At 54.9% G+C, this 15,996-nt stretch overlaps 1 protein-coding gene across 2 annotated transcripts in view; it reads left to right on the forward strand.

The window, feature by feature from the left end:
* Positions 1–448: 448 nt before the first annotated feature.
* SEZ6L (seizure related 6 homolog like) overlaps positions 449–15,996 on the forward strand; it is a 41,398-nt gene continuing 25,850 nt past the window's right edge. For both annotated transcript variants that reach the window (XM_064726620.1, XM_064726621.1), the window contains exon 1: positions 449–765. In XM_064726620.1, coding sequence (XP_064582690.1) covers positions 696–765 — 70 coding nt within the window. In that variant the 5' untranslated portion in view covers positions 449–695. The remainder of the gene's footprint in view (positions 766–15,996) is intronic.

A 15,996-nucleotide genomic window follows, 5' to 3' on the forward strand; every position in this document is an offset into this window, starting at 1 on the left:
ACAAACAGTGGTTCTCTATGCCCCAGTGAGGTCAGACAGGTCACAGCTGCAGCTCCCTCCAGCAGCAGGGCCAGAAATCCCGGAGCATCCCTGATCCCAAGGGAGCCATCAGCCCCTCTGCCCTGTTCACAGCCTGCTTTGGGGGAGCTGGAGGAGAGGGAAAGAGGGTACATCTGGGCTTGAGGAGGGAGGGGGAAGGGCTTGGGGTGCTGAGGGGGGTTTGGATGCTGTAGGGGGCTTAGGGACAGGGGGCAGTGAGATGGGACAAGAGCCAGGCTGATGGGGGGCCTGCAGTGGGAGCACTGATCAGGCTGGGGGAGGACCAGGACTCCCGGAGGGGGAAGAAGCCGAGGAGGACGGAGAAAACCGCGGTGCTGCTGCGGGAGCCGTACCGGGGCTGCTCGCTGGGGCCGGGGCGAGCGGGGGGAGCCGCGGGCGGGGCCGGAGCTCTCGGCGCTGCGCGGGGGCCGGAGCGGCCGCCGGCGCCCTCCCCCGCCGCTCGCTCCGCGCTCCCCGCGCTCCCCGCTCCGGTCCGCCCTCCGCCGCGCCCCCGCTCCCTCCGCTCCGCTCGGCTCCGCTCGGCTCCGCTCCGCCGGCAGCGCCCGCCCCCGCCCGGCCCGGCCCCGCTCAGCGCGGCTCTGCTCGGCTCGGATCAGATCGCATCGGCTCGAAGGCTCCGCCGCGCCCGCCGCAGGATGCCGGGGCCCCGCGGGCTCTGCCTGCTCGCCCTGCTGCTGCTGGGCACCCCCGCGGCCCCGCGGCCAGGTAAGCGGGACGGAGCGGGGCGGAGCGGGGCCGCGGGGCTCCCCGGGGCTGCCAGGGGCCCAACGCCGCCCGGCCCGGGGAGGGGGCACCGCCCGGCGCGGGGGGATGCAGCCGGGACCGGGGAGGGGGCGGTGGGAGCGGAGAGGGCTGCTGGAAGCCATCCCCCATGGGAGACCCCCGGCTTCTGCTTCTCCCCGGGCCGGGATGAAACTTCTGGCATTGCGGAGAAGCGCAGCGGCACCGGGAGCGGGGCCCGGCGGAGCGCGGGGCTCAGCACCGCGGGGCGGACAGCTCCCGCCGCCGGGAGCGCTCCCGGCCGCGGCCTCCCGGGAACCGCGCCGGACCCTTCCCTCCCTCCTGCAGGGAGAGCAGACCCGTGTGTCCCCAGCCCTCCGTGTGTCCCCAGCCCTCTGTGTGTCCCCAGCCCCCGGTGTGTCCCCAGCCCCCGGTGTCCCTCCAGCCCTCACTTCCACGTCCCCGCTGTGTTCCCGCCCCACGGTCTCGGTCAGGGGGTGTCCGTGGGGGCTGAGTGTTTATCCAGGGGCTCTCGGTTGGTCCCACGTGTCCCCCGTCCCCACGCAGACCCGCTCCCTCTACCAGTGCCACGGTGCCAGACCTAAGAATGGGCTCCGGGATGCGCTCGCGGGTGACTTGGCAAAGTCACCGCAAACTCGCCTGGGGCTTGGGGACGGCTGAAGCGGCTCCTGTGCCCAGCCCCTCGGCAGCGCCGGGGTGCCAGGACGAGGCAGCCGGGTCTGGGTGGGGTTCCCAGTGTGGATTGTTCGTGGGAGAAGGGAGAGGTCGGTGTGTGCCGGCGCTGCAGTGAGCTGGGGCCTGAGGCTGCCCTCCGGGGCTGGCAGGGTGTTTGTAGCAAACACGAGCAGCTCCTGGTGTCAGGAGTGCTGCGCGGTGCTGTCTGCCCTCTCCAGTCCCTGCTCTTGTGGTCAGATTGCGTTAAATGACTTTGACTTTTCCGTCTGAACCCGGCTCTCCAGACAGGGGCTGTGTTACAGAATCCTCCCTTTCTGGGCAGCAGAACAGCGATGGATGTAGAGGGTGGCATTTCTCGCTCACCTGCATGGGTTTGTGCTCTGTCTACGTGCACAAACGTGTGGAGGAATCAGATGTGAAGTCTCTGCCGGTTCTGGCATCCTGTTCCAGCCAGGGGACACACAGGGAGGCACGTTCCTCTGGGGTGTTACACAAACCCAGCTCTGATCTCGGCTGCTCTGTGTGACCATCCTGAGCTCCCGGGGGAGCTGGGAAGCAAAGCCAGCAAGCACAGGCCCAGCGAGGGCTCTCAGCTCCCTCATGCCTCGTGTGCTGAGCCAGGAGGGCTGCCCCAGTCCCACTGGGAGCATCAGCAGGCAGCCCAGCTCCCGGGAACAGGATTTGGCACAATCTGCCATAAATCTCATGGTGGAAGAACACAGCGTGCTGAACTCCTCTTTCCTTGGCAGAGAGAGGGAGCTGATAAATAGTTGACCCTTTACAAGGTTTGGTGAATTATTGCAGTGAAATCCCAACTCCTGCCTATGCAGCCTGGAGCCCGTGGCGACGTGGCAGCTCTGCCCGTGCCTGGAGGGAGCCTTGTCCATCTGTGTGGAGGGGGACAGACAGCCAAGGGCCCAGAGCAGAGAATCCTGCTGTTCTCCAGCTGGGGAGAAGCAGGATCAGACCCCGCTGAGACAGATTGCTGTGCTCCATCTGCTGCTCTTTCTGTTCGTGCATCCAAGAAAAAAAACCATCTTCACATGACTTGCACCCATCGGGCGCTTGGCTGGTGGCTTTGGGTGCTCTGCACTGGTGAAGCCATTTAGATCACCAGAGAGGAGGTGTGAAAGCCTCTCCTCTGCTCTCAGCATCCGCTCACACCCACCCACGGGCGCAGAGCAGGCAGCAGAGGCACGTCCCTGCACAGGGACTGGTGCCAGGAGGCTCTGGGCAGCCTGTGCTGGAGCAGTGGCACCCTGAGAATGTGGGCACCAACAGGGGCATCTATTTGTACCCTGGAATGGTGCAGGGGGCAAACTATTTGTGCCCTGGAATGATGCAGGGGGATTGTGGGCAGCTGAGTGTACACAGGGCAGCGCTGCCCATGCAGGGCACTGGGGATGGCAGGGGCACGGTTGAACCCCTGGGAGATCCAAAATATAAATATTTTGATTTCTAAATGTATTTGGGGAGTCCAATACAGGCTGTGATGAGACCAGCCTGAGGCTGCAGTGCTGGGAGCAGAAATGCAGCTGGGGGGGGGGCTGAACTTCAGGCTCCTCTGCACCCCCAAAATCTGCACCCTCCCTTCTCATCTTTGATGCATTAGGGCACTCCTGGGGTGGCTGTTACAGCCCAGGAGCAAGGACAGAGATGCCCCTGGCTCTGTGGCGAGAACAGCACCACGGGGGGATGTTTCCAGGGGATCAGGTGTGTCCGGCAGGAAGGAAAACCGAGCGTGAACTCGGCGAGGGCTGCAACAAGTGTGCAGTGAGCTCTCGCGGCAGCACCCCGGGCAACGAGATAACAGCACAGAGCCAGGCTGCCAGCACAGATAACAGCGATGGGGATTGTCTGATGGAGAGCAATCAAAGGCCATGGCAAATGGCTCCTCTTCCTTCTCTCCTCCTTGGCAGAAAGGACGAGGAGAGCCTGGATCGGGAGTAAATGGAATTAGTCTCTCTCAGCCCTCTGCTTCTCCGGTATTTTTGCCGTTATGAATATACAAAGATGCCATTTCAAGCGCAGCTTTGTGGATGTCACAGTGTCACAGACATTTCCTTCTGTACATTTTTAACTTCTCCTTCACTGAGGAATCTGGGAGCAGGATTTAGGGCTGAGGAGCCAGGCTGCGCCGAGTCAGCTGAATGTGCTCCCTTGGCATCCAGAACGGCAGCAGAGATCTTGGAATAGCAAAGCATGGAAAAAGGGAAGTGTGTGATCCATCCCTGGGAGTCAGGTGGTGCTGGGTTCGGAAGTTAATGGGTAATAAGTGATGGATGAGGCGGAGGAGTGCCAGGGCATTTCTGGAAAGGCAATGTGGTCATCAAAATGGGCTGGTGTGAGCGTGGCCCATCCTGCCAGCAGGCAGAGATGTTCCCTGGGTATTCCAGGTCAGTGCCGAGTGCTGGGGCGCTTTGTTATCCCATTTTGTACAGACAGTTGTTTTTTTTAATGAAATAGGCTTTGTCTGATTAAATAACACACAGCTTTTGATGTAGACTACAAGCAGCCTTAGAAATCTGTGTATTTTCCATCCTCTGTCACTGCGATGAGCGCAGCTGCTTCCAGTGGGCTTTGGGAACAAAAAAAACCCAAACCAGAGTAACCTTCTGTGAGCAATCCAAAAGTTATTTACTTGATGCGATTTTATTTCCTCAAATATTTGAAAGTGGTTACTGAGCAGTAAAATAGGCTCCAAGGAAATCCTGTTACAAAACACAGGCTCTGTTTTAATTAGCATGACGTGAGCGACACGGCTGGAACCGGGGCTGCCACCGAGTGCATCTTTCAGGAGCTCGGAGATGTCTGTAGGAAACACGGCGTGAGCACCGGCTTTCCAATTTTCCAGTCCATCAGGATGGATTTACACTCTTGTCAGGGCTATGAAATTGCTGGATGTGGTGCTGAGAGTTGTGTGTGTCTTTAACCACTTGGCTCGCCAGGGTGCTCTGTAAGGTGGGGATATGCCTGTCCCTGTCAGGGGAGGAATAAGGGGACAGTGGCACCCCAACAGCACCCAGCCCTTTGTTCTTGTCAGGGATTCAGCAGGATGAGCACCAGGATGAGCCACACTGGGGACCAAAGGCAGCACCTGCCAGGCCCTTTCTGGAGGGCAGAATGTGGGGCCAAAGCCAATGCTGCCAGCACAAACCAGGGGGCAAAGCAGAGTGAGGAAGGCTGGTGGGGTGAGAGAATGTTTGGCATCACTCTGGCTCAGCCTACTGCCCTTCAGCTGCTGCTCAGAGCTTTTCTATGGCTTTCCAGAGCTCTTCCCAAAAGGAGCTGCTCCATGAGATGGCTTTTCTTGCGGCTGCACGAGTGAGTGCTGCCGGATTGATGGGATGCAGGGAGCAGATCTGGCTGGTGCAGGTGCCTCAGCTGCTGTCCCTGCAGTGGCAAGGAGCTCAGGAGAAGGGCTCTGCAGCAGGAGGTGCTCAGGGGGGGAAGGTGTCCTTCATTCCTGCCAGCTCCTGGCTGTCTGTCTCCTTTCACAGCTTGTTAACCGACAAGTTGTTAAGGATGTTCTCGCCCTGTCCCACGGGGCCAGCCCTGCTCTATCCACATCCTGCTCCATGCACATCCTGCTCTAGCCACGGATAAAAATACCTGCACGATGCAAAAGGCAGCAGAGAGAGAGGGAGAACCTGCCAGAGGAGCAGCCCTGCAGACACCAAGGTCAGTGAAAGAGGAGGAGGAGGAGATGCTGCAGGTGCCCATGGTGCAGCCCAGGGTGAGGCAGCTGTGCCCCTGCAGCCCATGGGGATCCACAGGGAAGCTGAGATCCACATGCAGTGTGGAGGAGACTATGCTGGAGCATGATCCTGGCAGGATTTGTGTCCATGCACAGAGGAACCCACACTGGAGCAGATCCTGGCAGGATTTGTGTGTCCATGAAGAGGAACCCACACTGCAGCATGTTTGCTGGCAGGACTCATGATCCTGTGGAAGAGATCCAGGCTGGAGCATCCTATTCCTGAAGGACTGACCCTATGGGAAGGACCCACACTGGAGAAGCCCTTGGAGGACTGCAGCCTGGGGGAAGAACTCAGGGTGGGAAGTTCATGGATGAATGTCTCTTTGGTGGGCACCCAGGATCCATCCAGTGTTAACCCAGCACATCCACAGGGTCAACAGTGCTGCTGGGAAGATGGAAAACAAATGAATCTCTGCTGCTCAGCTCTGTTACATCTTGGATTTCATCTGTAAGGATTTCATCAGTACGGATTTCCAGAATCAGAGGAGAGTCATGAGCTGGGTTGCTGGAGGAGCCAACAGGAGTCTGGGACTGAAGGGCCAAGTTGGGAGCAGGGGATGCTCATCTTCCATCCTAGAGAGGGACGTGCTGTGGGTGCCCAGAACCAAGTGAAAGTGTTGGTTATCTCTGCCTTGATCTACACCGCTGGTCCCTGAGTTTGGGGAATTCTTGAGCAGTGCATATGACCTGGGACAGCCCCAGGACCCCCCAGAAACCAGGGGATGTCAGGGAGGATCTGCCAGGATCTGTACAAGTGGAGGCTGTGGCTGGTGGGGAGCTTTCCCTTGGCATTGTGAAGAAGTCACCACTCCTGTCCTGGTGTCATTGTTGGGTGTCACTGCTGTGAGATAAGGAGGAGCCCTTTGAAGGGTGCTGCAGGGAGGGAGCGTCACACTGCCACAGCTGCACCGAGCTCCAAATTCTGGGCTGGATCCCTGATCCTGATCCTGGGGAGCGAGCAGGGGCACCTGGATCCAGCTTTCCTGGTTGGGGACCCTGTGCTGGAGTGCTCTGTCCCACGGTGGCTCAGGGCTGTCCCCTCTCAGGGCAGAATGGTGTTCCCAGGGTGCTGAGGAGCTGATTTCCCCTCTCTTCCATCTTTTTGCTTGCTGGAGCTCCCGCCAGTGGTGCAGCTGCAGCTGGCCCTGCTCCCAGGGCACGGCCCCGACTCAGACATCTCTTTTATTCCTTTTTCCTCCTTTTCCTTTCTCTGGGAGGAGGCCAAAGCAGCAGCTGACCAGCCCTGAGCACTGCCTGAGCCTGGAGCTCTCCTGATGCACAGAGAGGAGGCTCTGCCTGCCTCCCCAGCTCTGCCTCCAGCAGGGGAAAGCACGGATTTGTCCAGAACTTTCTCCCTTTTCCTGGCCCCAGAAACCCATGGACTGCAGTAAATTTCCAACGCCCAGAGGGCCCAGGAGGCTGGGCAGGATCCTGACTCTGTGCCTGCTCCATGGGGATGAGGAGAAGGCACTGACACCCCAGGACAGATGGCTGCAGCAGGAAGGTGCAAGGAGACTCGATGGAAGCTCAGTGCAAGCTGCTGGCGGTGCAGAAAGGGATGGGATGAGCAGCCTGGCCACTCAGCCCCGGCTCCCAAGGCACCATTCCAAGTGCAAAGCTTCAGTCTAGGAAGGAGATTTGGTGCCAAACGCAAAGGCATCCAAAAAACTCGAGCGCGACAGAAGGGATAGCTGTGGGATGGATCCCAGAGCGGCGTCATCTGCTCGGCAAGGAGGATCCTCACTCTCGGCCCCGTCTCTCTCTGTCTTGCACACCGGGCTGGGATGTGCCAAAATCAGCAGCTGAGGGGGCCAGGAGCACCCCAGGGACGGTGGCAATGCAGGGGGACCACACCAAACAGGGTCACTCAGGGATGTGCTGCATCCCAAGGGTGAGGGAAGAGCCACAAGGGATGGGGACAGCAGGGAGGAGGCTCAGGAACAGCACAGGGGAGTGAAGGAATGTTCTGGAAAGCGGTCATTTCGGGGCAGCCTCCAAGCCAGTTGGAACGGCTGGAAATATTTAAAATTCAAGAGAGAATCTCCATCTGACGTTTTTGGGTGGATTAATGGAGCATGGCAACATTTTGTGGATGAGATGCTTCATCTCGGGCAGAGTGGTGGCTGGGGGACAGTGCTGAGGACATGGCTGCTGATGTCCCCTCTGCCACCCTGCATCTCTTCCATGGTGATGGGGCTGCACAGGAACAGGGCTTGCGTCTCCTGATGCTGATTTAAATGCAATTTCAGTAAAAAAACCAGGCTTTTCCTGACAGTCCTGAACTTCCATTTGCAAAGATACCAAGTTCCCTAAACTGACAGACCACTCTGGCATGAGCCCTAAGAGCTCCCAGTGCTCCCAGTACATCCCTGCCCACTGCAGGAGAAGCAGCAAACTCCTTTTTTCTCGGCAAAGTCCTCTTGGACACATCCAATGCCATCCTTGGAGAGCTCAGACTATCCCCAGCATTGTCAGGGTTAATCTGTTCTGGTGTGGATTCTGGAGCAAGGCTGCCCAAAGCAGCCACCCAGAGCAAATCCATCCCAAAATCTGGAGCCCCAAGGCAAGGAAAGGCTCCTTTCCAGGGCACACAGCCCCCACCAGACAATGTGTCTCCCTTCACTCCTTATCCGTCCCCATTATCCACGCAGCAGTTTTTAAATTGCTGCTGGACACTATATTTACATAAATATGTGAGCCAATGAGGTCTAAAACCCTGGTGAGCCCTAAATGGTGAATTAGGTTTTTTTCAGAAAGAGGATTTTATCAATTTACTGCGAGTGCAAATCAACGGGAACAGAATTTACAAACCCATCAGAAAAAGCGAGGTGACAGTTTGGAATTAATCCTCTGCCCCAGGCACACGATGTACCTCCACAAACATCTCCCAGCATAAATATATTTGAGAAATAGTGGAGGAAAACGTAACTCCCGATGCCTGAGCACGCTGGCGGCGGCGGGAGATGAATGGAGTTAATGTCATCGGGAAGGTGCTGCCGCCTCCTGCTTTATTTTTATCCAAGACTCAGCGCCCAGCCCAGCCTGCGCTGAGATATTGCAGTTTGTCTTTGTGCCAGAATTTCCCCCGAAGAAAACCTCCCCGATAATCGCTCTTCCTCATCTAGTCCTTTTTAGAGACAAAATAAAAAAGAAAAATAATAATTTCATTCAGTTCCTCCGCATCCCTTGTTGCTGGAGAAGTGCTGGGGGAGATGAGCGTCCCCTCCAGGATGGATGTGGCTGGGGGATGGATTTGGGATAAGAACTGCCACTTTTGGGGCCATTTGGGTGCAGGGATCAGAACAGAGCAATGCTGCTGGTGCTGTGCTCCTTCCCTAGGGAATCCAAGCTCTGGCACCTGCTGGTGCTGCTCCTTCCTTAGGGACCGAGCACAAACCGTGTCCAAACCCAGCCCAGCACCCCAAAGGCACAGAAACCCCCAATTCCTGCATCTCCCAGCGGGATGGGGATGCTCTGCTGTCCCCCTAGGGGCTCCGGGCTGCCACGGAGATGAAATCAGCGAGGCAACAACCAGTAAAAGCCAAACTTCTCAAGCTTTCTAATCACAAGTAGAAAGGCTCCTTTTCAGCTTTTGTTTCCAGCTCCCGCGGCTGCCAGCGGCAGAGATGGCTTTGTTGTGGAGATGGCTGTGAAGGACACAGGCTGTGTTCCCGTTTAGGAATGCATTGAGGCTTTCTTGGAATTCATTAGGAAAGGTAGGGAGGGAAGGGTGCAGCAAAGCAAGAGTCCTTGCTGCTCCCCAGGGGAAGAGATTTTCAGTTTTTCCGCTGCAAAACGTCTTTGGCAAGATCTGAATTTGAAGGTGGTTCTGTTCCTACAGCGGGGCTCATCTGCAGCCAGTGGGGAAGGAGAAGGGAAAGGGGAAGGGGAAAGGGAAGGGGAAGGAGAAGGGAAATGGGAAGGGGCCTGCCCTGCAGTTGTTCTGCAGCATCATCGGGTTCTGCTCCCCTTTGAACCCATCCCTGTATCCTGGGCAGCTCTGCTATGGCTCAGCATGGAATCATGGAATGGTTTGGGTTGGAAAGGGTCTTAAAACCCATCCAGTCCACCCCTTGCCATGGGCTCATCTCATTCCACACCTTCCACTGTCCCAGGTTGCTCCAACTCCATCCAACCTGGCCTTGGGCACTTCCAAGGATGGGACAGCCATAGCTTCTCTGGGCAACCTCTGCCAGGGCCTCACCACCCTCCCAGGGAAGAATTCCTTCCCAATATCCCATCCATCCCTGCCCTCTGGCAGTGGGATACCATTCCCTGTGTCCTGTCACCCCATCCTTGACCCCAGTCCCACTCCAGCTCTCCTGGAGCCCCTTTAGGCTCTGAACTCTCCCTGGAGCCTTCTCTTGTCCAGATGAGCACCCCCAGCTCTCCCATCCTGACTCCACGGCAGAGGGGCTCCAGCCCTGCACCCACAGGGTGATTGTGACTCATTGTCCCCCCAAGGGCACAACCTGAATTGAGTCACACATTCACCATCTCCTTCAGTGGCTCAGGTATCCACTCCGGCTTCCATAGGGGAGGGCTGGATTTCTCCACATTTCCATCCACATGCACCAAACCAGCCTCAGGAGGAGAATCTTTGTTAAATTATACAGTGTTACATCTCTGCTCCAAACCAGAAACCCGAGTGAGCAGCAGGGGTAGGAGCTTGCTCAGAGCCACTCACCTCAAACAGGGGGTCAGCTCTGAAAATTCCTTCCTCAGTCCCCCAGCTACAGCCCAGAGCTTTCTCTCATGGAAAATCCACGTTACAGGTTTATGTTGGCATCCTGCTTCTCAAAGGAAATCAGGTGTTGTGTTTATCTTGAGCCAACAGCCCCAGCCTGGAGCCTCCTGCCTCCATCCAGCAGCTGCTCCAAGCAGGCGCTGCTGCCCCTCAGGGTTCCTGCCCAGCACCCAGAGCAGGATGTGACCATGGTTTGGTTGGTGGCACAGCCCAGGAACCCTCCAGCCCCATCCCTGAGTGCTCAACGCTGTGTGTCAAAAAGGCAGTGCTTAAACCCAGATTTATGTCTCAGATGTGCCTGTTTTAATCACACTACACTGCTATCAAAAGGACATTAAAAATTATGATTACCCTCCAGGAGCATAAACAATGGCAGCAGTGACAATCCCCTCGTCCCAGGCGGGTGGCACAGGCGTTTCTGTAATTGGCCAATTCATTACCTGCTGGGGAGAAGAGCCAGGTCCTTCCTCCCACCACATCTCCCCATCACCAGGGTGGATCAGAAATAACACCAGGAGGAAATCTGCCCAGCCAGCAGCAAAAAGAGAGCAAAGATCTGCCCATGAATGCTCTGCAGCAGGTTCAGCCTCTCCCCTGAGGCAGAGCTGGGGGTACCAACCACCCTCCAGGGGTGAGATTTAAGGGCTTTCTCTTAACTCAACCCAGCTGTGCTTCAGGAACAGCCAGCACATCCCTTCCATGGGTTTCTGATGTTGATGTTTAGGGAGTTTTTGGGGGTAGAGGAAGGTGACATTGCCTTACAAGGGTGATACCTTTCCATCAGCATCCTGGAGCTGTTCCCAAGGTGAAGGTGGTGGCAGCAACGCCCCATGGGCACAGGGGAAGGTGACAGGAGGGACATTCATTACAGAGCAACTCACCAAGTCCTCTTTGCTTGTTGATGATATTCTTTTAGCCTTCTATTCCTCACTTTTGGGGAATGCAGGGATTCTGTGGGTGCTGCAGTGGGCACAGAGAGGGGTCTGTGTGTCCCAATCATCAGCTGGGCACAGCAGCCCTCAGCTAAGCATTGTCCTCTCTGTCCCCAGTGTTCCTGCACCCCCAGCACAGCTTGTCATTATCCTTTCTGATGGAATTCAGATCAATCAAACAGAATAATGGAGCAGAGGTCAAGGAAGGCTGCTCCTTCCCCGGGGAACAAGGAGCTGCTTTCGTCAGGGAGCCAGCTTAATTGTTCTGAATCTGAGAAATTATGAACGTGCCTGGTAATTGTGCGTCCTCCTGTGCTGGGGAGGGAGGAGAGCTTTGGATGGGAGCATGGAGCAGCAGGGCTAAATCAGCTTTGGATCCCCCCAAAAAAACCTGGTTTTCAAGGGCTGATGGTGCCACCCATACTGGACTGGGAGGAAACTGCCTGAGGATGAGGAGGGATGAAGATGGATGTGGAGGGATGCAGGAGGATGAGGAGGGATGGAGGAGGATGAGGAGGGATGGAGATGGATGAAGATGGATGTGAAAGTATGCAGGAGGATGTGGAGGGACACAGAAGGATGAGGAGGGAAGCAGGAGAATGAGGAGGGATGCCGATGGATGTGGAAGGTGCAGATAGATGAGGAGGGATGCAGAGGGATGTAGCTGAATCTGGAAGGATGCAGGAGGATGAGGAGGGATGCAGATGGATGAAGAGGGAGGCAGATGGATGAGGAGGGATGCAGATGGATCTGGGAGGATGCAGGAGGATGTGGAGAGATGGAGGAGGATGAGGAGGGATGCAGATGGATGTGAAGGTGTCTGGAGCAGCAGCCCCAGCAGGGCTGAGCGCTGCACCCAGGACCAAAGCTGCTCCTCACCATGCAGCAGGACCCTGCCTCTCTCCTGACATTCTGATGGCTAATGAAAACACATTTGCTATCTGTATTAATTAAAATAAAGTGCAGCAGCTCGTCATGAGGCTCTGTGGGAGAAGCTGTACACGGGTTATCATCATCCAGCACAGCATCGTGCAGTGATGGAATTAGTTCTGCCAGGCCATCTTTAAAACACAAATCACTGATGGCTGATACAGCTGACAATTAATTCTATAAAAAACCAGAGTCACTGGGAATGAGGGGAGGGCTGGGCAGCGCCAGCAGCAGCCCAGGGTTGGGCTCAGGGTCTGGTACAGGGAGGGGGCAAAGCCTGTGCCAGCCCCAAAGTGCTGCTCTGCCTCCAGAACAGCTCTGGTTTTAATGAAAAAAATTTAAACAGTTAAAAAAATTGAATTTCAGCCATATTTTGTCTGAAAAGGGGTTTGTTTCTGAAGGAGTGAGCCAGTGCAGGGCACATCTGAGGGCTGGATGTGCTGGGGGTTGCAGTTCCCACTTGCAGGATGTGCCAGAGGAGCTGCTCTGCTGCCACCCCCCAGACTGGCCTGACTTGAAAAGGATCCAGCAATGAAATGCAGGATGTTGCTAATGAAATGCAGGATATTGCTTTTTTAGAAGGAAAAACCAAGGAAAGGAGGGGGTGACAGCCTGGATGGGGCTGGGAACAGCCTGGCCTGTGCAAGGTGCAAGGGGAGGAGCTGGATGGATTTAGGATCCATCCAACCCAAACCATCCTGGATTCTCTCTGATCACACCTGGCACCACTCCAGGCTGTGGAGGAGCATTTGGGAGCCCGGTGTGCCCCATCCTGGGCAGTTCTGAGCTGTGCCAGGGCCCAGGGATGGCAGCAGGGATAGCAGGGATGGGAATGGGGGATGCTGGGCTGTGCCCCAGCTCCTGGCAGCCTCTGTGATCGATGGAGCCCAATAACCGTGATAAGCAGAGCCATCAGTAACCCTGCCTGGCCCTGCCTTCCCCATTGCCAGCAGCAGGGCCCCTCCCCAGCTGTCAGGAGTCATTAGGCACCGGAGCTGCAGCGTTTCAGAGCAGGCAGCAGGGTCCTTTCAAGGGCACCAGGCAGCAGCAGGTCCTGCACAGTTCCTACGTGGCCAAAAAGGGAAAATTGGGAAATGGCTTTGCTGATAAAGCAGCAGAAAGCATTGCAGAAAAAGGGATTCTTGCAGCAATTCCACAAGAAGAGGTTGATTTGTCAGAGTTCACCCCAAATTATGACCGAGCCGACCACAAACTAATTAAGCTCCTTGAGGCTGGGATAACAGAAAGTGGATGGGGTGTCACACCAGCAAACCAGATTGTAGTCTCACCCCTGATCCTTTGGGAGCTAGCCCAGAGGGAACAGGAAAACGCTGAAAATCTTCTAAAACACCTAGAAAATGTAGTAAGAGGAAAGAGAGCGACTGACATCACACAATCAGCAGTGAGAAAATGTGAAATCTGAAGGGAGAAAATGCAAAGAAAATCAAGAAAGAATATTCCCCTGCAAGCTGGGACACACCAATCCCAGAGCCTGTCCTGACCCCTCTTGGTGCCCAGGAGGGATAAACGGGCCCAGCACAGGGGCTGGGAGGTGCAGGGGCTGAGGCACAGCCTGGGGAACCCCCAGACTGATCCATTCCCTCTATGTGATCCCAGCAGCTGCATCCCATGGTGGGAACTGCCCAGGGGAGTCCATGGGGAGAGCAGAAAACTCCATGTGTGCCCTGTGCCCGATGTCACCTGTGCCACCCTCACTGCTCTGAGGCTCCTCTCCCCCTTGGCAAAGTGGCCAGGACCTGATGGGCTTCAAATCTTACCTTGAGATGCCCCAGGGCAACTCAAAAAAACCAAAATAAAATCTTTTGGGGTATCTCTGGACAAACCCACAGAGGAGAGCAGCCATGGGCAGCAGAGCTGAGGCCACTGGGGACAAGTGACAGCCCCGAGGTGCTGCCAGCCCCTGCTCCTGTCTCAGAGTCTGGACTGGAGCCACGCTGTGATTCCTGTTACATCCTGTGAAAGAAATATAAAGAGCTGCCAAACAGATTTAGCAGAGGCAGCTCAGCTCTCCCTCAGCTGATGCAGGGGGAGTGTGATGGTGTTCACAGGGGTTTGAGGATGAGGGAAAAGACAAGGATCTGACTCCATGTTTCAGAAGGCTTGATTTATTATTTTATGAGATATATTATATTAAAACTGTACTAAAAGAATAGAAGAAAAATGTTTCATCAGAAGGCTGGCTAAGAATAGAAAAGAATGGTAACAAAGGCTTGTGGGTCAGGCTCTGTGTCCAAGCCAGCTGGGCTGTGATTGGCCATTAATTAGAAACAACCACATGAGGCCAATCACAGATGCACCTGTTGCATTCCACAGCAGCAGATAATCATTGTTTACATTTTGTTCCTGAGGCGTCTCAGCTTCTCAGGAGGAAAAATCCTAAGGAAAGGATTTTTCATAAAAGATGTCTGTGACAGGGGGGCTCAGGCAGGAGATGAATCCTGCAGCTGCCCCAGGCAGGGAGAGCCGGGCTGTGATGCTGCTCTGCTCACCTGCACCTGGAATGTCACATTGTCACCTCGAATGTCGTGCTGTCACCTCGTATTTCCAGTGGAGTGCAAATCCAGTCCAGCCCAGCTCTGCAGACAGCTGGGACAGCAGGGGAGGTTGGGAATGGTCACATATTCCATGGATGTGACTGCCTGGGAGTGGGGATGTGTTGTGGCCAGACAGGAACAGTCAGTGATTGTAACCAGGCTAAACTTTGTGTCTGCAGATGTTTCAGGACTGTGTGTCCAGAAAGTGCTTCCCAGTGCCCCCAGGAGCAGGGATTTTGGATGAGCCCACTGCTGCATCCCTGCCAGGGCTCCTGCATCCCTCCTGGGTCGCCTCCATCACCCAGAGGCAGTGCCAGGGCACAGCACCCCTGCCAAGCATCCCTTGGCATTCACATCCTCTGAAAAAATTCCTTCACCCAGAGTTTTTCTCCTGGGAAGCTGAGAAGCCTCAGAGAAAAGGGAAACAATTCTTATCTCATTTGCTTCTCCTGTGCTTTGCTCGTGTAAAATGTGTTTGGAGATTGTTTACCCACAGGTGATTGTTTCATTGGATTCTGGTTTGAGTTGGTTTCACTCTTTGGCCAACTGGGGCCAAGCTGTGTCAGGACTCTGGAGAAAGTCACAAGTTTTCATTATTACATTTTTAGCATTCTCTAAGTATCCATAATATAATATAATATAATATAATATAATATAATATAATATAATATAATATAATATAATATAATATAATATAATATAATATAATATAATATAATATAATATAATATAATATAATATAATATAATATAATATAATATAATATAATATAATATAATATAATATAATATAATATTTCTGAGAACATGGAGTCAAATTCATAATTCCATTCTCCCTGCCATGGGGATCCCTGCAAATTCAATAGCAGGGGACACAGCAGAGCAAAACCAGCCAGGCAGGACCCCCAGGATCCCCCAGGAATTCCCCTGGCATGGCAGCGGGAGCTGCTCTCCCAGGGCTGACCTGCTCCCAAAGGGTTAATCCCAGCACTCACTTCTCCAGATCTGCTCCGCTGCATCTTAACAGTGATGGGAGATTAATTATTTGAGCTGCAGAGAGCTGACTAGAACGGGGTTTTGTAGCTAAATATACTCTCTCTTTAGGAACCCATTTAATTTTATGCCCTGATGTAGACGGCTGGGCTGGATGATTGGTGAAGAAAGAAGGAGCTTCTCTTCCCCCTCTTCAATTTTGAGCCTGAAAAGCTGCCAAAACACTCGATTTCCTCTCCCCAGGTGGGCCCTGCGCAGTGAACATTCCAGCTGGGGAGCCCAGGAGGGATTTTCTTCTGCTCCTTCATCCCTCTGGCTGCCCCTGGATCCCTGGAAATGTCCCAGGCCAGGTTGGAAGGGGCTTAGAGCAGCCTGGGACAGTGGAAGGTGCCCCTGGCCATGGCAGGAGTGGGACTGGATGATCTTTGAAGTTCTTTCCTAATGAACTTCTGAAAAAATGAATTCCCCCTTGAACGCAGCCTGCTAATTCCTTTCAGCTGGGTCTGTCTGCAGATGTGCCTTTCTTACACTTGGTATCATAAAAACCTATGATAAACCCAAATTATCACCTACATCACAGTTCCTCTCTTCCTAATGGCTTGGC

Source organism: Zonotrichia leucophrys, chromosome 15 (assembly GCF_028769735.1).
Source record: "Zonotrichia leucophrys gambelii isolate GWCS_2022_RI chromosome 15, RI_Zleu_2.0, whole genome shotgun sequence".
NCBI lineage: Eukaryota > Metazoa > Chordata > Aves > Passeriformes > Passerellidae > Zonotrichia > Zonotrichia leucophrys.